This window comes from Melopsittacus undulatus, chromosome 4 (genome assembly GCF_012275295.1).
Source record: "Melopsittacus undulatus isolate bMelUnd1 chromosome 4, bMelUnd1.mat.Z, whole genome shotgun sequence".
NCBI lineage: Eukaryota > Metazoa > Chordata > Aves > Psittaciformes > Psittaculidae > Melopsittacus > Melopsittacus undulatus.
In genome coordinates this window covers 56653275-56680743 of record NC_047530.1, presented here as the reverse complement: position 1 = coordinate 56680743, position 27469 = coordinate 56653275, and the positions used below count along the sequence as shown (strand labels likewise).

Here is a 27469-nt window from a genome sequence, read left to right as displayed (position 1 = left end):
TTCTCCATTTACTTTCATCTTTCATAGCTGTATGTTCTCTGACTAATGAATAAAATGGAGTTTGTGTGTTAGGCATGTGATGAGCCTGATGGTTTTTACAGTTAAGTATTTTTTTATTCTCAGGGCTTCCAGAAATATTTGGAAGATTTTGATCCATATTCAATGGTAAGGAAAGAAATCAACTATGAAACATATGAAATGCACTGGAGAAAACACATCCTTGATTTTGAGGGTTGGGAGGGGTAAGATTTTGCTTGTTGGTTTGCCAAGGCTTGTGTATTTGTCTCTTCTGGTCATGTTGAAAAGGAGCTATCTTACTGGAGAAGATGGTCTAGTGTTTTGATCTTCCTCTAACATTATTCTCCCATAAACTACATTTATCAGCCTGTTTTGTGTTTCTGAAGGTGAAATGGCTAATCAATATATCTTTTCATAGTTTACCCCAGAGCAGATTATGGGAAAAGATGTACGGCTATTACGAATTAAAAAGGTAAATATTATATTAATTGATTGATGTTTAAAGGGTTCATGTAAACATTTCATGTACAGTACGATTTACTGAGAAGAGGGAAAGATTAAGTTCCCGTTGACGGCAAAAATTAACAGTCCTTTTTTGAACTAAAACTCCCTTTTTATTAGGAAGGATCATTAGACCTTGCAGTTGAGGGAGGAATTGATTCTCCAGTTGGAAAGATAGTTGTGTCTGCCATCTATGAGGGTGGTGCTGCAGACAAACATGGTGAGTAACAATGGGAAATATGAATGATTCTGCAAAGTGGCTCCTTATGCTGGCTGACAGTTGTTGGCTGACTTTCATAGCTATGCCTAGTACTGAGAGGCACATTTAGATTGTCCAAGGCAGCCAAGTTCTGTCTTGGCTCTAAGGGCAGCTCCAAGAGTGGCTCATGGTTTCAAGGGTGCTGCATAGGTTAATAATTATGTAAAATGTATAAGTAGTGTTTAAGAAGAAATTGTCGTTACTGCTGTAGTTTTATCATTGCAGAATTTTCATTGATGTGGCATGAAAATGTAGAGCTGTTCTCTTAATAAGGGCTCTTTTTTTTTCCAGTCTGATACATTTAAAAGAAAAAAGAGCAAAAAAAAACACCTGATGTACACCTGGTGTTAAGGAATGCAAAACATGTTCCTCATTATTTCACAATTTCCAAGTGATGATATTTGTAGTACTGTCACACACAAAGCAATTACCTGATCATGGCTACACTACACTGCTTAGTTTTGTTCTTAATGCTACTTTCAGTAGTCATTTGTTTTGTAAAACACCTGGCTCTACTCACAGAATTCCACTAAAGGCCAAAGCCTTACTGCAAACAGCTTAGCTTTCTGGAAGGCACAAGAACATGCATACCAGCACATCCAGGCTTTGCTGCTTATGGCCAGTATCTCTCATGTTTTCCTTGACAAGTCTAGCGATGGCCAGGCAGACAGCTGGGGTGCCTCCTTACATTGTCTTTGGTCCTTGCTGATCTGCACTGAAGTTCATGTCACCCTTGCTGTGTAAACATCTCAGCATTTGATTTCTCAAGTACTATGTTTCCCTTTGGCTCTTCACTGTTATAAAGACCTTTTACAACTAAGGCTGTCCTGTTACCATCTGTGTTTTACTGTTTAAATGTAGTCCCAGCTAGCTGATTGTGTTTCATTACAGATTAGCAAGGCAAAATCAATTCTAAGGACTGAATGTTACACGTGCTTCTGCAAAGGAAAGAGAACCCTGCAAAACCTTGACAAATGCCACTTACACCTTCAGAACTTTTAAGTAATGCTGCTATTTCCATAGTAGTAACAACCTACAATCAACCTCAGTTTGTAACCTGTATAGGATGATTACCCAGACAGGCCAACTATCACTACTCCTATGGAAAAATCTTACTCATCTAGTTTCTTCCTAGTCATGATTAATAGGAGATTAGTGTGGTTTTTCCATGCCTAAAAATTCCTTTTGCTTTTGCATATAGAAAACTTTCTTGCTTATGTCAATTTTTAGTGTAAGCCTCCACATCTAGTGAAGACACTTTTCGTTACACGCAGTACTGCATAAATATGGGACAGTGAAGACTCACAGCTGTTTGCTCACGTGTACGTATACTGTGTTGGTCTTTTCTCCAGGAGGCATAGTGAAAGGGGATGAAATACTAGCTGTAAATGGCAAGATACTTATTGACAGCAGGCTGGCAGAAGCACAGACAACTCTAGCAAAAGCTTGGAACATGGGTGGGGTAAGTCACCTGGAACACTTCTTCATTCTACCTATAATGCTCATATGAGGTATACTTTTCTTCCATTACTTTGTTATATCAACACAAATGAAGTTGCAGACATCAAAAGTAACAGGTATGACACATACTACCAAAGTGAGCTAAAATCTGCAGAAGATACTGGTATACAGCATCTCTAAAAACCATACATGTAATTTATTGTGAAAATTCACGGCATTTAGCCACATGTCAAGACCATTATTTAAACACATTACATACTGAGTGTTCATAGCACATTTACCTGAAGACTCTTTCATATTGAAAATGACTTGCAAACTTTTTGGAATTTTGTGATAATAGCTTATCTGTGATTTCTTAATGAACAAGTAACTTAATTTACTTAATTACTCAGCAAGAACTGTGTTCATTGTTAAATGACCACATATAGAATGATTCTTAGAATAATTATTCCTAAAAGTTTGTTGTAAGACCAGGAGATTTTTCTTTAATTTCAGGATACTCAAACAGCTGAATACTGAATTAGGCTTTTTATGAAAGTCTTTAATAGAGATCTTTCTTTTGCTGCCTGTGGTTTTCCAGAAATAGATTGTCTTCCTCTATCAAATATTTTATGGTGGTTCACTAACCACTTCTAAAAGCCATATTAAGCAGCACATGTGTCACTGTGCTTTTCTTTTGCAGGATTGGATTGACTTAGTCATTGCGGCATCACCTCCAAAGGAATATGATGATGAAATGTAAGTCCATAAACTTTCTTTCTCTGAGAATTAAAAGGCTAGTAACAATAGTCTATTTCAAATATTTACTTCTAGTGGACTACATGATCTTTAGCATCACATGGTTGCTAATGTGATAGTTATAAATAGCTATCATGCATTGCAGCAGTGATTCCCAGACTTTTCAAAATGGCTGCTCTCAGAATAGGTTGCACATGACCACACACTCATACTTTCAGTTAAAGTTTGAGGATTTGGGATTTTGGTGGTGGTTTGATTTTGGTTTTGTTCATTTGTGTTATTCGGGTTTGTTTTGTTTTGGTGTTGGGGTTTGGGAGGTTGGGCAGGTTGTGGGTTGGGTTGGTTTGGTTTTTCTTTTAGGAATTACTTCAGTCTGGGTCATTTATTGTGGTCCCATGGATCTTAATTTGGGGGAACAAGTGCCCATAAGCATTCTTCATCACAACCATTTAATTCTGTTTTGTGAGGGTTTGGGTTTTTTTAATTGGATTGTAATTATTATCCTTATCTAAGCCAATCTAAGTATGAAATATTAAAAAATACTGATTTGGAGGTCTTGGCAATTTGTGATGTTCATGGTCTTTTTTTTTTTTATATGTAATCAGCATGGGTATGAAACAGAAGAATCCATAGCTTTAAGTGTATTAAGAGGTATCAGATTGGTACAACTTGCTTTACTTTAGCCAGTTTCAAAAGCAAGACCAATATTTTCTAGCTTGACCGAAGTAGATCTGAAAATATCCTTTCTACCAAGTACAATAGCAGAGATGAGTTTAGTAGTAACTGCTAACCCAGACTCATTCTGTGTAGAATACCAGAGAATTAGTTGATGTAAATAAATATGGCTACTGGCTAGCATCAACTGAAGTTTGCTGTAAAACTGTGTTTAATACCTGTGCGTAAAGTAACAAGCAAGGAAGTAACTGTCACTTGTTTTTGTTTTCATATCCTGTATATTTAGCCCTACTATTCCCTCATCAACAGTCAGTCCCAACACACAAAAAAAGGTTTTTGAAGGCAGTGCACCTGTGTACAGACAAGGGTATCTCCTGCAGCTGTAGACACTGCAGTGTTCCCTCATGGTGAATAGCCAGACCTGGGTTAACATGACTGTCCACTGTGAGGCTGCATTATTCTTTCAGCATGTGCCTGCCTGTGCATTGTATGCCACGCTTGCTTTTGTTCCTGGCATGCTGGAATGTTCTTTGGGCTTTTGCCATGCCTGTCCTATTAAAATATAAATATTTAGTTTCTACTTAATAATGTCCCTTAGAAGTCCTCTGCAGAATTGGTTTCTCATCTGACAGACTGTAAAATAAATAGGCTCTGTCTAAACACATAGGATTAATCTAATTTTATTTTTTTTTTACTTATCTGTGGTCTGCTGCTATGGCTTTGATTTCATAAGTATATAAGTAACTACAAATTGCTTCCTTGTGAAGGCTTGTCCAAAGAACAAGTTTCTATTTCTATTATATGGCAGTGTGCCTGTAAACAGCTATTTATGACTGGTTGCTTTTCACTGAAGTTTGTTTGTGTTAATTTGTCACTATACAGTGGGTTTGTTCAAAATTATCCTTATGTCACAGTTCATTGTGTATGGTTTTTGTGTACCGTAATTACTGTAAGTAGTCATAGATCTCTAGAAGAATCAAGGTAATTTCTTGTTGCATGTGGTATTTGTGGTCTTCTCAACTATTATTTACAACATGAATCAACTAAGAGCTATAATTTAGTTACATAAAATTACCAGAAAGACTAAAAATTGCATGACAGCTAAAAGCATCTGTTTCATGATCTCTTTTTTTTTTCTGCAGGACATTTTTTTAAAGAAGGATACGCTGGAGAAATGAAGTGTTTCCCTTGAAGAAACCTGATGCTCTGTAAATTAATAGGAAATCAATAACCACAAGAAATGCATCTTTATGTGAAAGAAATGTGAGCAATCAGACCTGTAAGCTGAACTAGATACTTGAAATTATCCATGTAATTCCAATAATTTCAAATCATTCTATAGATGTACAGCAAGGAAATGTTGAGACTGTTGAGAAAGAGTGCCAGTGAGCATAGCTTGGTCTGTGAGAGCTGAGTCTGAGGTGTTTGCAGTTTTCAGGGGCCAAATTTTGAAATTGTCATTCTATTTTCCTGGAAATAGGCACCAAAATGACAAACGAAGATAGAACGCAGATGTCTGTTCCCACATGCAGCACTTGTGATTACACGTTCACAGGCCAGTTTGGGTGTGAAAAGGATTATATTTTTACCCCGTACATAGTGATTTTCCCTGGAGAACTAGGAATGTAGATAGGTAACTTTTGTCCTCGCTCATGTTCTTGTAGCTCTCTTAATATCAATTTTTGTTGCTTAGTTGTGAGTTTTTTTGAGTAAAAAAACCCAAACCTGCTTGTGGAAAAAATGGTAATATCAGGAGTACTAGCATTATAGGAGATCATTTTGGTGATCTTTATACAGTATAAAGAATCTTCTCTATCAGCTGAGTAAATAGCTAGCAAGTAGTCCAGGTAAGATCATCATGTGTAGTCACTGTTACACTACTGAGTAGTTATATTGGTGGCAAAAATTACTCCCTCAAATAGTCATGTGTGGAAAACTTGGGTGTGATTCACAGTCTGCAGTTATGTACTTTGTTCTCAGTGAGGCTGTATTCATGACTGAACTGTGCAGAAAGTCACTATTTTGCTCTTGCTGACTGTCTTCTGTTTGAGTAAATTCCTCAACACCATAAAATCTATACCAACCTGCTTTGAATAGGCATGATTACACTTGTAGACTTAGTACTTTCTTTATATTATCAAGATACATCCTTAGAAATGTCATTGCCTGCTTTCCTTGTATCTGCCATTTTGCACTGCTTTTCTTTATCAAATTCCCATTGGAGTCTTGCCTTTCAAAAGTTTGGAAACCCTGATTTCTGTAACACAGACAAATAACAACCATGTTCCTGAGGGCTCTGTACTTTTACAAAGATGATTCCTTATGTTGACTTTCTTCATTTGCAGTATTGTTCCAGTATGCCAAGTAATGTATTTGGTGGGGTACATTTATTAGAATGTTTAAAATTTTCACTCTTAACTAATCCAGAAATAAAATTGCATTTGCTAAATATAGTCTTGTTTCCTCTTTGTCTCTGTGTTGTATATAATAGTAATAGTTAATCTGCTAAAGTACACAGGTTACTGAGTTGATTTTTAATAACAGATTCATTTGCAACTGAATGCCACCTGTGTGGAATTCAAAAGAAAATTCATTATGCACAGTAGGGAATTGTCACTTGGCTGAACTGCAGTAATCTTTGAGTTTTTATGGGCAAAACTGGTCATTTGATATCTGATAAGCTCCGGAGATCAGCTGCTCCAGTTTATTTCGTTTACAAGGTCTTTGGGTACATCTACCCAGAGCTATAGACTTCATAACTTACAGACTAATCTAAATGCATCAAGATTAGCACCAGAGGGAAAATTGCAGCAGGATGTACTTCTGCTGCTCTGGTTCCCAGTTGCCTACATACTGCAACCATCTGGATAGCATGACAATGCAGATAGATGAGTGATGCTATCAAATGTTCTCTTAAGGGATGCTCTGATGCTATGTACCAGCAAATACAGAGCCACAATAATGTACCAGTAATGAACTTCAGCCCACAATCAGTGCTTGATTGTGCTGATCTCTGTATCAGCACACTAAGGAAAATAACACAGAAAACTAATATTTTTGCTGGTAGTGTTTTTTTCAGGGACAAAAGGAACATAGAAAACTGAGCTGTGGGAAATCTGTGGGAGTACCAGCAGTTGAGTTGTAGCCTTACTTCTTAGTCACAAAACCATCTTTCTTCTCCCTGTCTACCCTGTTAACTTGATTTGCTTGGATACAGCTTAAAATGCATGAGAGACAGTTGAGGAAGTAGTTACTGCTTTTTACTTCATGTATCTTGAAGAAGTGTTAATTTGTGTGTTCAACCTATTGGCAAAGTTGCTTTAGGCAATGTAAGGAGGTAGTGTTAGAAAACAGGAGGCTGACAATTCTGATACCTTAAAATATTCTTAAGCCATTAGTCAGGTGTTCTTTTACTTTATTTCTGGCTTATCAGTGTTCTGGGAGTGGATCACATCTTTCATTTGCCAGCTAGCTGAACGAGTTGAAGAGCGCTACAAGAAAATACAGTTTTCAAGCAACTCCTTTTCATTCACTTCGGTGTGTGTGAGCAGTGTCCCAGGTGTAAATCCTTTAAACAGGTGTGCCCTGTTGAGTTGCTGCTGGGTAGTTTTCTGGTGGCTGCAATAGTTGCTCCATGTGCCCATGCCTCACCCCTGTTCAGTCAAGCCAACTGTGAAAAGATGACAGTGAGGGTATATGGGACTTTCTTTTTCAGCCAATGCTTAGTTTCCTTTGGGAGTATGGAAACTCTGACCTGACGTGCAAGGAACAATTCCAAGTACTTTATTGACAGTATCACGAATGCCTCAAACTGCTTTTAACATCAGATGCTTTTTTTTATTTTTCATTCACTATAATCTCAGAGGGAATATGTTGAGTTTCTCAGAGCTGTTTGTTTGGTTAAGAGCGCTCAAACCCCCTGTTTGTCTCTATGGGATAATAACCCAGAGGAAGAGTTTCTCAGAACTGTTAACAATCACTCATATTCTCTCAGGAATTTCTTGGCTGTGTTAGTCCCACGTTGTCTTCAGCGTACCCTCACAGTTGCTGAACTGGAACATGAATTGCATTAGAGGCTTGTGACTTTCACATCTGCTCTGTGAGCCTGTGCGTGCCTGTGTGCAGGCAAAAAATGTGAAACCTTATGGATTAGAACCATGGCATGCATTATAGAATCGGAAATACCCTTGTTTATTACTCTTGTGGATATTATCATGGGGAAGTCTTTGATTTATTACTGCAATTCTTCTACTTTTAGAAGTCATAACTTAGCCATTATTTATCATATGACTATTGCATCTTTTATAACTTTGTAAGTATGTTTCAAAGAAATTCTGATTATAAAAAATGCTGTATTAATAAACTTATATACATACAGGAGGGGTGTACATATGTGAACACACCAGTAAGACTTCTTAAAATCTATTTAATGTGAGTGGTATACATACAAGTAACCTCAGCCCTTCAAAAATATGAAATATAACTTTTGACTATAAATAAGTTGTTATAAGCCCTCTTACCTTAAATCAGGACTGAAAAACATGGTTTCATGTTCAAAGCATGTCTGTCTGGTTATAAGGAGCTTGATTAGGCAATAACTGATATATGTTTTCTGTATGCTTGGGCTGTGTGTTGACTTGGAAGTGGGATCAGACACAGGGTAGCTGTTATGGAATTCTTAGCCGTCTTTCTACCCAAGAAATGTCCTCCTGGGATATGTGCTGACCCTTTGGATCAGAGTCTGAAATCTATATTATCAATTTATGTTAAGGTAATAAGTGTTTGATCCCAATATTGAGTTTGTTCTCCAATGTTTTTCTGCCCATTTTATCTTTTGCTATTGTTCTTAGGGTTGGGTTTTTTATTTCTAACCTTAAGAAATTTCTGGAGCAGATTCCAAAACTCCCTTCTTGCAGATTTGAAATCTGAGGAGGCTCCAGGTGGGCAGCTCACAAGCCATACAAACCATTTCCTTTGATATTGACAAGGATGCTTTCTTTCCTTCCTCCTAGGAAGGCAGTGAAAAGTTTGCCTCTACTGGAATACTGGGGGCCTCTGCTGGAATTTTTCCTGTATTCCTATATCTGCATTTGCTGTGTTATTGAAGAAAACAGATAATAGTACAGCACTTTGGTGGGCTGTGGTCTATTTATATTTGTAGCAAGGTTGGGCTATTTTTAATCTTCACTAAAAGTATCTAAGATGAAAGAGGAAGTGGAGACACACACAGGAAAAGCAATCAATAACAACTTTGTTCTCTAGAAAAGAACTTTTTGAAACATGGATCATGTTCAGCTTTCAGAGGATCATGGATTACAGGTAAGGAAACAGTGTTCTCTCAACTGTGCTGCTCAATGTGAATAAGAATGTCCCATGAAGGTGCTAAACTATTAGTGTAATAACCACTGGAAGTAATCTTTAAGGAATTAAACAGGTACACTGCAGACTAGTAGCTCTTGGATATTCAAGTCTGAATGGCTGATGTTCAACTCTGACTACATGGAAAAAAGATGGAGTCTGATATATAGCATATAGCTTCTTCATCCAGTATCACAAAAGCTTCTGTATGATTAGCCACGGATATCCCTTACACATCTGAAAGGTAATTGTGCTTGACAGATATCTCCCACTTGGAAAGCAACCATAGATTAGAACAAGCAAGGCCCTGATCCAGTAAAGCACTCAAGTATTTAAGCATGTGAGCCAATTCCATTGACATGGGTTGAGTTCAATAATACTACTCAGACTTTAGGATTTTACTGGATTGGGCCTGGAGTCAAAACCTGAAGGTGAAGGATGCCTTAGTCCTGGAGATGCTTATTATTGAACTTTATCATTAATTCTGAAGTTCTAGTATTCATTTTGAGTTTCAGTTCCTCTTCATTTTCTCAAATAATCTTTAAAGGTTATGCCTCCCACCAGCCCCCACTGCCCATTTTCTTGGCTTGTCCTCCTTTTATCTTTTCTCACCGTTTCTCTTCCAAACATCAGTAGAACTCATCAGTCTTCAATAGCTATAACAGAGCTCATGTGGTGCTTTTGAAAGAAATTTTGGGAGAGGCGGAGACCATTCCAACATAAATGGAGTAAAGGTAGAAATCAGAGAGCTTTGTTGAGGACAGGTGCTCTGTAAACAGTAGGGAAGTGAGAAGGAAAGTTGCTAACAGTTATTCTTTATGTAAGGGCACCACTACTCTCCTCCTCCTCTTTCAACTTCCCCCTCCCCCAAAAAGAAATAAATCCATATTACTTTTCTCTGAGTTTTTGTTCTCTTCCCTCTGCCTTTCCCCTAAACCCCCATGTTTATGCTGACACCATACTGAAGCTTTTAAGTGTTAATGTCCCTTAACAGAGAGTGAAAATGATGGAAAACATTCCATTAGAAACACTGGGCACAAAATTAAGCTTTGATTAAAATGTTATGGTAAGCATTTCCTTGTCAGGGTGAAATAGCTTCAGAGGGTCATCCTCTGAAATGGAGTAGATTATAAGTTTTCAAGTAACAATGGGTTTTGTTGCCTTTACTGCTTCTCCCAGCACAAAATCTGAAATGTTCAGAGAAGAGTGGCTCAGGAACACTTCTGAGAAGCAGCAATTCCAATGGCAAAGAAGGACAGATGGAAAAAAAGATGAGGAAAGATGCATGTTTCCATTTTGATTATTGACCAAGAACAATGATGGAGCAGATCTTTGAACGTGAAATATCAACCTGGTAGGACAAAAAAAAAAAATGCATGCTGTTCCTTAGTGAAAATCAGGCAGCTCCATCTTTGTGCAAAGCAGGAATCAAAAATGGGAGAGTTCAAGCTAGATGACAGAATTCCAGTTTGGAGCAATCACTTGTAATAGACATTAAGCCATTCACACAGAAACTGTACCTGTTTAAAAGAGTACAAGGAATGGAGATTATTGAGGTGTGTCCATTGGGCTCCTGACTCCAGGCTGCTTTTTCTTAGCAAAGGGGGAGGCAGTTTCCCCTTCACATATCTCATACAACTGGGTATGGGCAAATTTTCTATTTTTAAATACATCAGCAGTGTTACAAAGAAGTCAGTGCATGTGGCATGCAGCATGCTGTGGTCTACAAATCATGCAAATGATCGAGACACGAGGTCCAGATTGAGACAGGACAATAGAAACAAGTCTGTTCTCCAACATATAAATTCCTCACCATTGCAGTGTTGGCATGAACAGGTGAGTAAAGCATAGTTTGTAACATTGATTTTCTTCTTGAAGTAAAGAATTTGATTGTAAAAAAATTGTGTTAACACTCAGGACAGATTAAAGCAGAGTGGGTGATCGTATTTTGTGGTTGGGTTGTTCACAGGGAAAAATTACTTGCTTGTATTAAGTTGCCTGGTTTGCTTGTAATGATTTGTCCTATATTGTAGTGCTGCAGGAAATCTGTGTTTTTTAAGCTATGTCAATATTCACATTTCTGTACCTCTAACCAGACAAACAGATGCAGAGGCCTTCTTCTTCTGTTGTGTCATTGAAGGACTTCCTGCATTGCATACTTTCTTGATAACGTTACCTGGTATTGCCTTTTTAATGGTGTATTTAAACCATTAAGGGAATGTACATAAAGAGACGTGTTTAAAATGCTATGGTAAATAAACTAAGAATAGTAGCTAGATTTATAAATTACAAAAAGGGACAAAAAGCTTAGCCTTCTTTATACTAGGACAATGCAAGTGACTTATGAAGCATGTTGGCAATTTCCTAGAAAGCAGATAACACCTGGGGATTATATCTCAATTATTCTTTCTTTCTTAACAATGCAATGCAGTCTCTAATCATGGGACAATGACCAGTATAGTCAGATGTGTTCCCAACAGTGAAAAAGAGCAGACTTTTTTTTTATCTAGTTCTAGCATGATCCATTCCTTACTTATAGTATCTTCATCCTTCATGACCCAAATACAAGTAAATGCGAAAATGGCCAATGCTCTTTTATGAGGTGGTGAAAAGAACAGGTAGTACAGCATTTGCTGAGGAAGCCCTTATTTCAGGAAGCTTATTTCAGGATTGGGAATATGTAGAAAACGATCTTACTTTTTCTGCCCTGTTACTTTGAGCATGTGCTGAGGATCTATCCCTGGCACACATGAGGAAATCATCACTTGTCAGTGCTCTCCAGCTGGATGTGGTGGTTGTTGTCTCTACTGCGTTGTCATTACACTGTAGATGAAAAACAGACAGCAGATGATCGTATGTGAAAAACTTCCACTGCTGAGCCTCAGTGCTTGACACCCCCCTTCACATTTGGACTGCTAAAATGCAGACGTGCAGAAAGTTTCCACTAGCTCATATTGCCTTCTTATCACAGAAGACAAATATAGCCTGGGGAAAGCATTCTCAAACAGGCTACCTACAACCGTGAGAAAAAGAGAGAATTGGGAATAATTCTGCATAGGAGGGAAGATTAGAGTCTGAGAGTTGTACCCTGCATAGATGGTTATGTCCTGTCTTCTTGCGTAGCATCAAGTGGGCAGACTGTGCTGGTGCCTGTGTGTGGCTGCCCAGGTGCCCACTGAAGAGCCATGGACTTAGGCTGAGAAGTACCTGGGACTGTATTAGGACATCAGTCTCCTATCAAAGACACTCTACAAACTCTCTGCAAACTAATTCCTTTAATGTAATGCATTTCTCTTCACAATGCTTTATAAACGGGTCTCATAGGCTATTTATTCTAAAAATCATGAAACCAAACCACAATGTTCATTCATGTTAATTGTTAGTTCTCATTATATCCTCAGCATGGTTTTAGATCTGTCAATCACAAGTGTGTACAACTTTGAAGCTCTTTTACAGTTTTAGCACGCTGCAAATTGACCGTTGTGCTCTTGGGTCAGGATGGTTTTCTTAAGTAATGCTATTGAGTGAAACTGTAGAACACATACTATTATGAAAAGAATATATTCAACTTTGAGAAAATAGAATATTTTTTTCCCCAGAAAATTGTTTACAACAAAAGAATAAAGTTTCTCTTTAAAGAGGTGTACAATACAAAGTCACCAGTCAAAAAAAATTAATACATGTGCTGAAGGAAAAGGGATTATTCTCTTTAGAACCATTATCAGGAATAAAAGCAACTTTTCCAACATTTACTTTTTAACTTTTTTTTTTTTTTTTAGCAGTTTAACCTTGTTAAACCACATACAATCAGCCTTAGCCTGTAGATCCAGCCTGTTTACATCCCCCTGTAGAGCTTTTGTACCCTCAAACAGATCAACACTCCTGCCCAGCTTAGTGTTGCCTGCAAACTCTGAGGGTGCATTTGATCCCCTCATCCAGATCATTGATAAAGACATTGAACAGAACTGTCCCCAGTCATGAGCCCTGGGAAACGTCACTTGTGACTGGCCACTAACTGAATTTCAATCCATTCACCACCATGCTTTGGGCTCTGCCATCCAGCCAGTTTTTCACCCAGTGAACAGTGCTGCAGTATTTTGCCCAGTTTTAAGGGTTTCGGGTTTTTTTCTGCAGAGCAAACTGATTTGAGAGTTTGATATTCAGTTTGTCTTATTTATTCTTGTAGCAAATTTGTGGGCAGGATCTATAGACACTTAATATTTAAAAATATAAAGTCTATTTTTCTCCTGCAATAGAGGGCAAACAATAATGCCAAGCTTCATTACTGAAGAGAGTTGTGAAGCTGTGTTATTTTTCCCCATTTACTAAAGCTGTTTGATTCCTCCTAGACACTGAAAGTATGAAGAATCCCTACCTGGAGTAGAGGCTGTGTAGCTGGTTTGAAGGCCGAGGCTCTGGACCATCTGCTGTAACTGAGGACATCCTTACTGCTGCCAGGTAATGTCATAGATGACAGTAACTTCCATGCAAAGCTTCCACGCCTACAAATGCAGGTACACAGCTTTACTATACACAAACGACACTACTACTATAAGAGATAACAAACTTCAGGTTAAAATTGTCATGGAAAAAAATAAAGATGATAGGGAAAAAAAGGTTCCCACTGGCTATAAATTAAATTACTAAGTAGAAAGTCAGTAAATTCATTTTAATTATATTTTGTATCCATATTGATTGTTCTAATTCCCTTGAGCATCTGAAAATCTCCAGTGTAGCATGCATATATGCTGAACTCAAGAGGAAAAGCCTCCTGAGATAGGCTGTTGACAATTGCTTATATGATAAAACACAACAGGGCACAAGTGGACTTGACTATACAGGATCAGGCTTTTTGTGCATAATCATGATTTTATTTATTTTGTGTTTTTTAATGAATCCAGTGTGGAGTCTTTCTTTGTCACTGCTTTATTTTAAAAGCTAGAATAAATGCCATATTGCAATCTATTAAAAATAAATAGAAGAAAAAATTGTAGTGCAAAACCTCAGTCACCTGCAATGCTTCTTTGTTATTTTTTTGGTGAAATTTTGTCACATAGCAGCACAAAAAATATATTCCCAATCTAAGCCTGAATTGATAGATTTACGTTTATCTCTAATTGGAGTGTTGATTTTACCCACTGGATAAATAGAGGCTAGTCTGGAACAATTCCCAGATGATCAATAAAGAAATCAATTAAGTGCAACTCTCTCCTATGCTTGAACAAAACACCATTTTCTACTTTGAAAAGGAAAGATAGTAGCTTCATTTTGTTTCTAATGATCTGTGACAAACAATTCAAATCTTAGTTTTCAGTCTTAATGTCTGGGTTTGGAAGAGTCCCTGGAAAGGCCAGTGACTTTTAGAACTGTTATCTTTTAGGAATTAAAGCTAGTTATGTGTGTGATGTAGTATAAGTAGGCAAAATAATCTTTTATATACAAGAGTCTGTATACAAGGCAAGCATCAAAAAGGCAGTTAAGTGAATCAGTAATTAAAATAACATTTGCTGAAGAATACCACACTGGAGCCAGCACGCGAGTTGTTTATTGGCATGAGTTAGTCCACATCACTCAACTTATTCTCCTGAGGAAAACACAACACTTGTACAAGTACTACACAGGGAGTACTCAAAATGTTAACCGTCTAAATGCTGGAAAATAAACTGAGGTGTCCAGTGTGATCAGTGAGATTCATGTGGAGCTTGTAAGAGTATATCTATGTGCAGGGATAGTCAATTCTAGTGAATAGAAAGTTGGTTTAGGCCTGATTTTTCAAGGAATACTGCTCCTTTGGTTGCCTCATCATTTCTCATCTCAGCTTAAAGTATTTTCAAGCTAACTGAAGCTGGGGTAATAAATTACTTTCCAAAATACAGGATTAATCAGAACTGTAGGTGGAGTAAATAAGTGGGCAGGTAAAAGAAAAAGCAGGCATTTTACTGAAAAGCTGTGTCTTTTGGAATAAGTGGGTGCCCAGAAGAGAGAGAACTGATTGTGAGAGTAACATCTCTGTTAAGTGAGAGCAAGACAGAGTACTGTCACCCTAAGAAAGCAGTGTACCTGGAGAATATTGTTCCTGCTGTTGTGGAGAATCGTGGTGAGGCAGGACAGCAGTGCAGCATCCAGTATATCCTCAGGTCAGGTTAGTAAGGGAAATGCCCTACAGCTTTCAATAGTTTCACCGAATGCATGAGTGTTTGTTCATTTGAATCAGTCATATGTATGCCACTATTTTTTGGTGATGTAAGAAGTGGATGCAGAAGAGTTCCCATTCATTAGCTTCAATGAAACCCTGGAGCATGCACTTTAAAATAAGCTGTTCTATTCTAAAACACTTCTGAGTATTTGCCTAAAGATGGTTGTCCAACAAAGAGCTTGTATTTTGGTTCCACCCAAAGATAGATCTGCTTACTCATAAGTTCTTTCTTCATTTTTAATGAGGGACAGCAATTAAAAATTGATAAGGTTTATTTAGAGAAAAAACAGTGATTTCTGTGAACTTCTGCAGTATTAGGCTTATTGCAGTATTTTTAATAGGAGTACCTTAGACAATTTTTACAAATAAATTTAACATGATTTGTCAAATTATATCTTCTATGAACTGAAGGAATGGAGTTCTTTGTTCCAAAGGAGTAAAATAACAGTTCTCTCTGGTGATTTCCTCCATTCTTTTTTCCTCTCAACCTTGCCCAGTGTGCTTTTGAAAGCAATTGGTAGTTTCCTTCCATTCATGTAAATTGCTTTACCTCTACCTCCAAGAGCAGAATTTAATAGGAAACAAGTCAAAGATCAGTACATCTTGTTTAGCAAATTCTAAATCACCATAAAGATTTGCATGACTAAGTTTTTGTTGGCCTTTTTTCCTGAGTCAAATGTCCTCTTGGTACTCGGTCCCTTTGATGACTTTAAAATACAAAGGAAAATGAAATTTTCCTGCTTGATGCCTAAATTTATATTCCTAGCTAATTTTGAATATGGGATGTGACTGTTAAGAACTTGCAGAAGTCTGTGTTTATTTTGTATCTGTGTTTCTAGATACAAAAGCAAAAACCTGCAGAGTGATCCAGAGTACCAAAACATTCCCCCCTGTAGCACTGGTGAGAAACAGAGGTCAGTGCGAAGCACCTGAATAAAGAAGAGGGAAAAGCAAATAAAAAAGTTAGAAAAGAGGAATGAAAACTTCCACATAAATTTATACTCTTATCTGTTAAAAGCAGCTATAAGGTTTTAAATTCTGAAGTGTCAATACTGCAGACACCAAAACCTGTCTGTATACTATAGACAAACTCAAATTTCAAGGCAAGTATAAGAAGTGATCTTCCCTTGAGTAAAAATGTTACCCTTGTGTGTCAGGAACTCAGTTTATAACAAGGTGCTTCCAAAATATTTCCAGTCACCTACTGAAAGTGCTGGTGGCTGCCAGCATCTAACATAATTTCTCATTTCTAATAGATATGCTGAAATAATGAAGTAGAAAATTGACTTCTTGTGATATGGAAATAGAAAAGAAATGGAAAAAGTCACAAGATCTAACGGGAATTTTGTGGAAAAAAAAATAGGTTGCATTTGCAATATGCAGATAAACATAGCTGCCTACCTGCCAGTTTCATATTGTTCTTTGCCTTTTCTGTACTTTGAGAAGCAATTCTGTCCTCAAAAAGCTTCACAAAGATGCAGCTTTGGGGAAAAAAACTGTGCCTCTGTGACCTGCTTCGAAGCCTGATGGACACAGAACAAGCAAAGAGAGTCGATGAGTAGATTCAGTCCTTCGACACCCCAGGCAATCACACCTAAAATTTCAGAAAAGCATCAAACTCTTGAAGTCACAGAATAGCTCTTTCACCACCTGAGTGGAAAAAGAAATTGTCATTTGATGCTTTAGTGAGCAAAACCAGTATAGTCCAAATCCATCACTCTTGTTTTCATTGTTACATCAGGGACAAAAGTGTGGCATTGTTATCAGAATTATGAGCTCTTTGAAGAGTTTGTATATGTGCGCGTGTCTGTGCTCATTGCTATAATAATAATTTATAAATAATAATTTATTAATAATAGTTTACCAATCTCAGTTTAGCAAATGTTCTGATTTCTGTTAATGTGGGGTTTTTTTCAGTGTTTCATTAGGTACTTAACTGTAATCCAGCACTCTTCCTCAATTTTAATCCATCACCTTTCTATTCAGGTTGCCAACATGTTTCTGACTCAACCTTCGTTCTGTGATGGATGCACATCTACTGTAGGACCTGGACTGAAACCATTGATTTTTAACCATTGTGCTAACCATGTGCTCTTGGCTGCCTTTGAAAATCACTGAAAAGATAAACTTCAAATTCCAAACTCTGGAGACTCCTGATATTTTGTTGTTTGAGGAATGTTTGTTAAATTATCATGATTGACACCTTGTAGTAAAGGAAGATGCGTCATGGTTCAGAGAGAGACCACGCAGAAGCTGGGATTGTGAGCTTAGTTCCAGGATTCCTTTGGAGATTTTGGCAAACTTCCATTTCTGTGATCAGCTCTCCAGCCCCAGTGAAGGTGGTATTTCTTCCCCCAGATCTTACTTTATGATTTCAGTCTCTAGTGTGTAAACTGCCAAGGTTTTTTCACTGCTGTTTGTTCATCTGTAACACAGAGCCCTTGTTTTAATTGGGGCCTCAGGAAATACTAAAATATAAATTATTTTAAAATTATCTGCATGTAAACTGCACATACTGTTTATTAAATAACTATTAGGATAAGAGATGAGCTTAACCAGAAGCTCAGATGAATGCTGGGTTCTGTCCAAATCTCGAAATAATTATAGTCTGTCCAGTGTGGGTGTAACTTTAACATTTGAAAATACATATACACAGGATTTGGCTTGGGGTTTGTCTTAACTTTTATTCTTAACCATACTGCTGTAGCCCCAAAATACCCTCTACAGGAAATGCAGTGTTGCATGCAGATAATTACTTTTTCTTCTCTCCTGACAGCAAGATCAATAAAAGCTGCACTACAAAAGTAATTTTCAGGTCTATTAGTGCAGCTGTTAGTCCGAGAAATGGAATACTATCCGTTATGTTGAGCATCCATAGCTTAATCATTAAAGGGAAAACAAGGAAATTTTTATTTTATGGGGCCATTTCCCATAGAGGCATTTAGCCAACTTGTATGGTTTTTTTGTATTGGAGAGTTAAACCTGGGTCTGTGTGCATTATCTGTTTCGTAGGATGTGTTAAGTTGTATTAAATACTCAGCTAAGCAACGGGTAAGCATAACAGAATGAAAGGAGCTCTGAGGTGAAGGATTTGGTTAGGAATCTTCACGTTGGGTATTTTGTGACTACACACCAGAGGTATTTGAATCCCAGAATTTGATTTAAACTTGGCTTGGAAATGTAAGCCAGGTGCAGACTTTTGATGTACATCATGTTTTACGTTCCAGTATTGTCCCCCAGCATGGAGAGATATTTGATCAGATTTTTTGCTTGACTTTGGCTCAGCTGAGCCTAACTTCCCACAGACTGCAACTGGAATGGGGGGGGGGGATATGTTAGGCTTGAACTCATTTCAGGGGTAAAAGAAGGTAAAGCAAGAATGTAGCAGCTATTTAGGACATGATGCTGACGACAGGGTGCAGCTGTTTACACAATTTCATCTAATAGCATCTCCATCATAGTGGAGAAAAAGTGCAAAGCTGACAGGGTTAAGAAAATATACTTCCTGTAGACTACAATTCCTCTGTCATCACTCACTTAAGGCCCTTTTTTAAGGTTCTATCTTACTAACAATGCACTAAACGCTGAATTACTGAGACCTAAGAAACCTGGAGCAGTGAATCATAGAACGTCAGGTTGGAAGGAACCTCAGAAATCAGCTGGTACAAACTTTCTAGGCAACGCATGACCTAGACTAGATGGTCCAGCACCCCGAATGTGAAAAGCATCCAGTGTTGGAGAGTCTACCACTTCTCTGAGGAGATTATTTCAATGCCTTACTTTCTCATGGAGAAAAACTTTCCTCTTCTGTCCAACCAGGATCTCCCCAGGAGTAACTTGTACCCATCACCCTCATCTTTTCTACCTGACTCCTTGTGAAAACGGAGTCTTCGCCTTCTTTACAGCCACCGGGACCACGTTCCATGTCGCTCTTAGGTACCCGAGGGCTGCCGTTCGCCTTTCCAGCCGCCTCGGTGAGGGACGGGCGGGCCGATAGGGCGGAGCCGTGCTGGTGGGGCGGTCCGTGGGGCAGTGCGGGGCCGGTCGGAGGCCGCCGCTGGCCTCAGGTGCGGGCAGGGGCAGAGGCAGAGCCGCGCGGCCCGCACCGGGCCGCCTGGATGTGCGCGGAGGCGGAGGCGGCGCTGGGCTGCGCGCAGGGTCCCGCTATGGCGCTGGCTTTCTGCGGCGACGAGGGCAACTCCACCGCCTACAACGTGGACCACGGCGTGCTCAACAACGGCTGCTTCGTGGACGCGCTCAATGTGGTGCCGCATGTCTTCCTGCTCTTCATCACCTTCCCCATCCTCTTCATCGGTCAGTGCCTCAGGGGCTCCCTTGCCCTGCCCGCTTGTGCCTTGTCTGCTGACCCTACTCCCTCCCTCCCTCGTCTTGTCGTGTCCCCGTCCCCCGCTTTGTCTTGCCGTGCGCTTCCCTCCGTCGCTTTGCGATGTGCGGTATCCCCCGCTCGCCGGGCCTTGCTCCGCTGTGTGTGCCCCCGGCCTGGCCTTGCCCCCGATGCAGCTGTGCTCCGGGAGGCTGAGGGCAGCGAAGGGCGCTCGGCTGAGGTGCGAGCTCCGGGCGCTCCTGCCTCCCCAGGCTGCCGGCCGCGCTTCCCCCGCTCCCGGCGGCGGTGTCCGGGGCTCCCCGAGGTGACAGCGAGGAGGGAGGGATGTGCTGCTGGGGGAGACTGCAGAGCCGGTTTGCAGGTTGACACTCGCAGAACGGGAAGCACAAATAAGGTGCTGCTAAAAACCAGAAAACCTGGCAGTAAGTCTTACGTTACCAAATGATACCCAGTGCGATTACTGAAGTGTTACGGCCGCAGGGCAGCCCTCATTACTGATAACGACTGGGAGGGCTGCCTGGCGGCTTAACTCTTGCCCTATCTGCAGCGGGTAGTATTTGGTAACATAAGATTGCGTTTACCAGTAGGTGGCCCGGTGGTTTAAGACATGCGGCTGTCCCTGCTCTGGGAGCCCTTCTCAGGCTGGCCTGTTCTGTAGGTAGCCGTGGCATGAGCCGCGCTTTTTTAACGCTTCTGTCCATCGTAAAAGGTCCGGTGCAGAAATGACAGCACAAGTATTAACACGGGGTCAGCTGAAGAACTGCTGTGCTTGTCTGGCTCTTCTCAGCGTGACTTTTATCTAGATCAACAGAATAAGCTACTTTGATTGTAAGATAAAGTGTAAATTCTTTACTTAAATGCGTTGAAGAAAAAAAAAAGAATGCCTGGGTTAGAACTTGTGCGTTTTCGTCAAAATGTTCATTTGTTGTTCATTTAAACTATTAATGTACTTGAAAAATGTTTAATGCTTGTTATTACTTGATAGGGAGCTGCTGAAAGTATCAGCATTTAAGGCTGTGTCCTGTCTGCATTGCTGATTTTATTTTGCATGAAGTGAAGCAATGAGAACACAGTTCTGAAAATATCCAAATATATGCATGTTTAACCATACTGTTGTGTCAATTTTAGTACACTAGTTGTTCCATATCTGCTTTTCTGTATGCAGGAGGTTTGTATGGCACTCTTGCTGTTAAGAAACCTCTTTAAAATTTTCTTTTCCTGCTTAGGATGGGGAAGTCAGAGTTCCAAAGTACATATACATCATAGTACATGGCTTCATTTTCCTGGCCACAATTTACGCTGGATACTGACTTTTATCCTTTTGTTTGTGCTGGTGTGTGAAATTGCAGAGGGCATAGTGTCTGATGGGTAAGTGTATGTCTGTCTTCTTCTGATAGTACTGAGTGTTTTAAAGGTTTCAGGGTAGGTATTTTTCCTTGTCCGATTTCTCATCTAGGCTATATTCCCTGTGGTTATAAACACGTAATCTGTATTCTTGGTGATTAACCTACCGACCTTGTATCAGGAATTCCACATGCTGTGCCAAGTTATTATGTACATACACGCAACTGACCTTAATAATTTTTAGTACAGCTTTATGACACTATCTTTCCAAGAGTAATCATAAATAAACCCTAACAATTCAAGCAGATGGTGACATTTTTGTGGTACATTTCGTGTCCAAGGACCTAGTCCCACACTCCTTACTCAGGCAGAACTCCCATGTGCACAGTAAATCATACTGCAAACTGAGTTTCTGAGTTCTGAGTGTTCTGAGTTCAGAACAAACTGAGTTCTGTTCTTGATAAATGGAGTGGATCTGCTGGGTCTTATCACACCCCACAGAGTTCCTCCTGATGTTTGTGCAGTACATCTGATCTGTTACCTAAAGCAAAGCAGCTTGTATTATCTGAGTATGATCCATCAAGTTATTCAACTTCAGATGTCTTTAAACAGTAATCTGTGGAGAAAATTTATTTTAAATGAAACAAGTGATACAGGAGAGCGATTTATTATGAAAAAATCTGATGTTGCATAACAATGACTATCATCTTCTCTAAAGAAAGGTTTAATTTTCATAACTATCATGAAGGTTAAAAGTTTGAAGCTCCTCATTAAATAGAACAAAATCTGTTTATCCATCTCTATAACAACTCTCTACCAAGCAGTGTGAAAGGCACTGCAGTATTCTGCTGTAGAAGCTGATATCATCATTATTATTATAACTTCTTTTAAACACATATAAATAGGATGTTTCACAGTGCCAGTTATTTTAAAAAGGATTTTTTCTCTCATGCTTATTCAGAGCTATCAGGGTGTGGGATGCTCAGAGTGAAATCTTCTGCTTGGAGTTTTCTGTTTGATTTTGCTCTCCAGCAATTGCTATGGTATGTTTGTTTGCTTTTCGACTTGACTCAGAATGCTGCTGTTTAGTACTAAGTGTCACCTGATGAGAATCAAAGCTCCTAGCATAGTGGAAGAGTGCCAATCCACAGTCCTGCCTCCCAAGCACTCAGGAGGCTAGAGAGTGCTCCAGTGAATAAAAGCAGATTTTGAGACTTGTCAGTTTTTAAGACCAAAATGGATCATGTTGGTAAGTCCTTTTGACAGCAATTGGGTGCCAAAGTCTTTGGCACCTCAGCAATAGAAGCGGTAGATGCAACCTGTTGGAGATAAAGCTAAATAGGGGAATTCCAGCAACTTCTGTCTGTGAAATGAATATTTGTTTTTTAAAAGACCTCCCACTCCTGCAGTGTTACCTGCAGATGCTTAGGCTGGCTGAAGAAATCTGCTTCTGCTGCTTGTTTTCCCTTGCAGAGGATTCAGCCCTGATGTACAAAATAACCTTGGCATTATTAGCAATTCAGAGATTGGAAAATCCTCACTCATTTTTGCTGTACACACATGCAACTCACTCTCTACAAAGAGTTAAGGTTTTGATGATCCAGGTTGTTGCATGGCTCCAGCTGGCTCTGCAGAGTTCATCTCGTTTTCCATGTGAGAGGGGGCTTTCCTATTCTACAGAGGAGCCACAGAAAGTGGTCCTCCTGAGCTCCTACATATATGATAGATATTTGAGGTGTTCTGTGCTCAGACATGTGACATTCCCATGATGATCTCCAGCTCCCTGACAGCACAGCCCCTTCTCCAGACTACACAAAGGTGGCTTTTGCTGCAGCAAGAACAAACCCAGAGATGCTAATCAATTTTCTGTGAGGTTTGGAGAATTAGGTATGAATTTCCCTGAGTGTCTGTGTCCTGAAGATTTCCTCTCGCTGTCTCTCCTCTTGGATTTGCTTGTCACAGAGGAGAAGTTGTACCTCTGGACAGCACAGGACACTACATTGCTTTTGTGAAAGAAAGAAAAGAGGAGAGAGGAGGAAAAGATGATATGTAGGAGGAAAGGGTGGGAAAACATTATTCTACCCACCTCTACACAAACTAGAAATGTTGTCCAGCTATTCCCATATTCCTGAAAAGCTGTACTTGCCAGAACCCCTTTTGCTGCTACTTGAAGCAAAGTATCAGGTGAATTTTGCTTATAGGATAAAATGTAAAGGATATATGGTTCTGTTGTAGGTTTTGTTTGTTGGGTCACAGTCACTGAAAAGAGAACACACTATAAGTAATTCCCATGCTGTGGTGCTATTCCTTCTCCCAAACTGGAAAAGAAAATGAAACATTTCCATAAAGTATTTCTGTAGAAAATAAACTGCACTGTCTGGTATGGTTGATCTACATATTTTGATGGACAGCTCCCAAACTAGTGTAGCTTAAATTACATTTTCTCATTTTGTAACTGTGCTGTGTATCCTAATTTAAACAATGTTCCAACTGATTTTGGTAGGAAACAAGTACACACATTTCATTTTCAGCACAGGCGAGGAATTTGAAATCCATGTGTGTGATTTAGGAGTATAAATCCAATTGAAAATTAGAGAACTTTCCATCCATAACTCATTCTAGAAAATCCTGCATCAGGGCCGGGTGCAGGATACAATTCATAAATTAAAGGGGAAACACTCCTGCTACCTTTGTGTAGTCTGGAGAGGGGGCTGTGCTCTCACGGAGGGTTTGAGTTTAATAGATGTTCCCATTTCTCTTTTTCAGGGTTTCAGAATCACGCCATTTGCACCTGTACATGCCGGCTGGGATGGCGTTCTTGGCGGCCATCACATCAGTTGTCTATTACCATAATATCGAAACATCCAATTTCCCCAAGTTGTTAATTGGTACGTCTCACAACTTGCAAGACTTGAAAGTGTGACTCTTCATGCTGTGACAGTCTCAGTGCTGGCTTGTATGGATAAATCTACACCTATGTTCTGGTCTGCCGGCTGTCACTGCAAGACTCGGTTCTGAGTGTTCCTGCAACACTCCATTGTTCTCAATGCTTTTATCTTCTAATAGTACTCTGTATGGTATTCTTAGGGGGATCCAGTGGGCTACAGGCTTCTCTAAGAAAAGTTGGATTTCTGGGTAAAAGTAGACCAAATTCTTAACTCTAAAAAATATCCCTGTCTCCCTGCTTGTCAGCATCTTGTGTTTAAGCATGATATAAGATTGAGCCCACCTTTGCATGTGTGGTCTATTGAAATATGCAGGCAGTCAGCAACATCACTAACTTTCAGTATAACCCTGAATATATTACTTTGCTTGCTTGTTCTTGCTTCCTGTGCCTAAAACTCCCTTTGCAAACTGCTCAGAACCTTTTGAATGGAAAATGCCATGTATAAGAACTATCAAGTATGCTATATATTTTCTGCAAAATTGTCAATTAACTGTAGCTTAGTATAGAAAATCCATAAGTACTGACAAGCATTGGTGATGTGTTCTCTACTGTTAAAGTAGACTGCAAACTGTGGATGTGTACATGTTTAGTCCTCCTGTTAGCTGTTATTTCTTTGGTGGTCATGGCTCATCAAATTTTGTTTGAGCTGCTTTTGTGTATAATGGATCCTGCTAAGGTTTGTCTGGTATCGTTGTATCTTTGTGTATCATAGTTCTGTTCCAGCTTTTGTCAGGTGGTAAAAAGTAACAGCTGGATTTGAGACAGTTTTTAAATATCAGAGATTAATTTGAACTGCGTGTTGTGGTAAGCAAGGGTCTTCTTCTGCAGAAGAAGCCTATAACTCCTGTTAGGAAAATAAAGTAATTCCTCTTCAAAAACTTCAGATTTATATCCAGGTTTGGCAACCTTTATGTCTTCTTGTTTGAGACTGCTTTTGTTCTTGTACCCTTCTGAGTAGGAGCTCTTTTATAATCAGATGGGCTCGTTTATTTCTTTTTTAATAAGTCAAATGAGTCTATTTAATGCCTTCTCACAGGACTAGATATTACATGTCAAGAAATCATTGCTAGCCTCTTACCATCACTTTTTTTGTTGTTGTTTGGGTTTTTTGTTTTGTTTTGCCATTGTTATTGTTTGAGTTTTTGTTTCAAGTGTGTAATGCAGTGTTTAATAATTTAGTGTCACTACCTCATCCCTGCTGTGAAGTCCTGGAGAAACGCAGCACAGATTTATTGCTGGTAGTTGATTACCCATTTTTGCATAATTCCTTCTCTGTAAAGATTTGTCTTTTATGATAATTTTGTTCAGTGTGTTGTTGTGATAAGCTCTGGACAGTATTTGAATGGTAAACAGTCATACCAATTAAAACCAACACTTAAATAAGTGTTACTGATACTGAAGTCAGTAATTATGAATTTTCATTTTGCAAGAATTTCCAAGGAATAGAGTCTTTTAAATAATCTGATCTTAATAGCTAACTCTTAGGCAAATAAGATAAAATCAGACTACTGCAGTCTTTCCCACTTAATTGGTCTGATTCTAATTTTAACCCAAAGTCTTCAGAAGCTGGTGGTCTTTGATTTGTGTTCTATTTTTTGCTTTATTTTTCTTTTCTTTGTCCTTTGTTAGAAAACCTGAGACAGACATTTCTGGAAGCCTCTATGCTTTATTCTTGACATCATGAATTTATTATCTAATAGTGAGGACCAGACTTGGAGTCATCTTTCAGTGTTAATTGTAGCTACTCTGTATTGACATCTTGGAACGAGCGATGATAACTTTATGCAAATTAGCCCAGTATGAGATAGATACAGTATACCTATACTCAATTATCAACCCACTAGAGTGCAGTGTGGCCATGAAGCAGCTTTCTTTTAGAGCCTAATACAAATGAGGTGAATGGGAACCTGAAGAAAAGCTTAAGGTAGTGATAAACTTCTTGCTGAGTGTATGGCAAAGGAAACCGTAAGAAGGTTCTTCATTAATGAAATGTTGTAGAGGAGATATAATGTTACACACACAGAGTTCATGATCTAATGTGGCATCTTCTGCTTCTGAGCATCAGTGTAGTTCCACCTAACTGCAGTGCAACATCTGCCTCAGCTGCAGGATCAATGCCTACACTTACAAACAGTTGATAACTGTATAAAGTGGAGACTGACAGATCCTTAGCCAAAAAGTTGCTAAAGTCAGTGAGGAAACTCACTGATACACTACAGGGAATCCTTAAAGGTCTGTTCAGTAATTCTGAGCAGGATGAAATGTTCCAATCCCGTGAAACTTTTGAGATGGTTTCTTTGTTTTAAATCTCTTTTACTCTGTACCTTAAAGAAGCCAAGTCCATTTGTGGTCCTTCATAAACAGGCTAAAGGCAGATTCCGTAACAGACCTGGGGATTAGCACATTACCTTGTGGTATGCAAGACAAGGATGCAAAGTTCCTGTCCTGATCCTGCCTTTCAGCTTTATGCCCAGGCCATTAGCTATTTTGAAGTAGTCATTCTTAATATCTCTTATAAAAAAAAGTTGACAAGGTTTGGAATATTTATTCTCTGAACTAATGATAGAGTCCAGGGTCCCAGTTGAGTGTCTAGACTGATGGAACATTTTGATCTGCTGCGAATCCGTTTTTCTCTTTATTGTTTTTGTTTGGTAATTATATATCAGCAAACATGGCTTTTGCAGTGCAGTGCCATTTACCAGCGAACTCTCATAATTATGCTAATTTTGGTGCTCCTTGCATCCATTCTGCAACACTGTGCATAACAGTAGAATGATTTAGCAGGACATATTCTAGGACAGTTTTCATACTGAGTTGGAAAATCTGCTAGCCTCTCGATGTTCAAAATATGTAATTGAATTATAGCATCCAATTGCACTATTTTTTAAGTTAATTTGTTTTATAGATAAATAAACCTCAAAAATTAAACAGTAGGAGAAAATGATGAAATTACGATAGGACTTAATGTTTTTAATCTGAAAGGGTTATTAGTATGGGAACACATGTATTTTAATTAAAAAATTGTCTTTTTAGCAAATTGTAATTATAAGACTCCCTTACCATTCTTGACAGTAAACTAGTTTTCTAATTTAAGTTGCTTGTACCTTGACATTGTAGTTAATTTCCTTGGAATTAGTTTATTGTTTAAAATGGAACCTCCTGTTATCTTATAAAGGTAACGCTTATTGCTTAGTACACAAAATTTCTCGCCAGTCAGACACAGGTTAATTACTGAATCCCATCCAGTTAAGTGCATGGTTTTTCATATCCTGACCTTAATCCGATAAGTTTGCAGAACAGTTTGAGGTCTCCATTGCTTCACTTTCAGTGGTCTGGCCCCAGGCAAGAGTCTGTACTCTAGTGCTGTGGATTGAGGTAGTGTAGACGGCCCAAGAAGAAGTGAGATCCTTCAGACATCTCAAATGCATGTAAAGCAATCAAGTACCTGAAAGCATGCCTACTGGCCTGATCAGTAGGCAGTTCTTGGGGATAATTTCTAGAAACACTCAGCCACTAAGCACTCACAAGCCAGATGATGAAAAAACAGTTTGAAAGAAAAAGCCATAACTGTATTTTCCAAGGAGCCTCATCTTGAGTGGCCTGTGAACATCTGTCAGATGAGATTCA

The 27469-nt window shown here is 39.0% G+C and overlaps 2 protein-coding genes across 2 annotated transcripts in view; both read left to right on the top strand.

Moving 5' to 3' along the window:
* Positions 1-4038, top strand: part of USH1C (USH1 protein network component harmonin) — a 47585-nt gene extending 43547 nt beyond the window's left edge. Inside the window, exons 22-27 of the mRNA XM_034061313.1 lie at positions 124-165; positions 437-490; positions 640-739; positions 2131-2240; positions 2922-2977; positions 3939-4038. Of these exons, the coding sequence (XP_033917204.1) occupies positions 124-165; positions 437-490; positions 640-739; positions 2131-2240; positions 2922-2977; positions 3939-4038 (462 nt within the window). The remainder of the gene's footprint in view (positions 1-123; positions 166-436; positions 491-639; positions 740-2130; positions 2241-2921; positions 2978-3938) is intronic.
* A 15227-nt stretch (positions 4039-19265) lies between these two features.
* Positions 19266-27469, top strand: part of ABCC8 (ATP binding cassette subfamily C member 8) — a 74800-nt gene continuing 66596 nt past the window's right edge. The window contains exons 1-3 of the mRNA XM_031052735.2: positions 19266-19520; positions 20778-20919; positions 23662-23783. Coding sequence (XP_030908595.2) covers positions 19325-19520; positions 20778-20919; positions 23662-23783 — 460 coding nt within the window. The 5' untranslated portion in view covers positions 19266-19324. The remainder of the gene's footprint in view (positions 19521-20777; positions 20920-23661; positions 23784-27469) is intronic.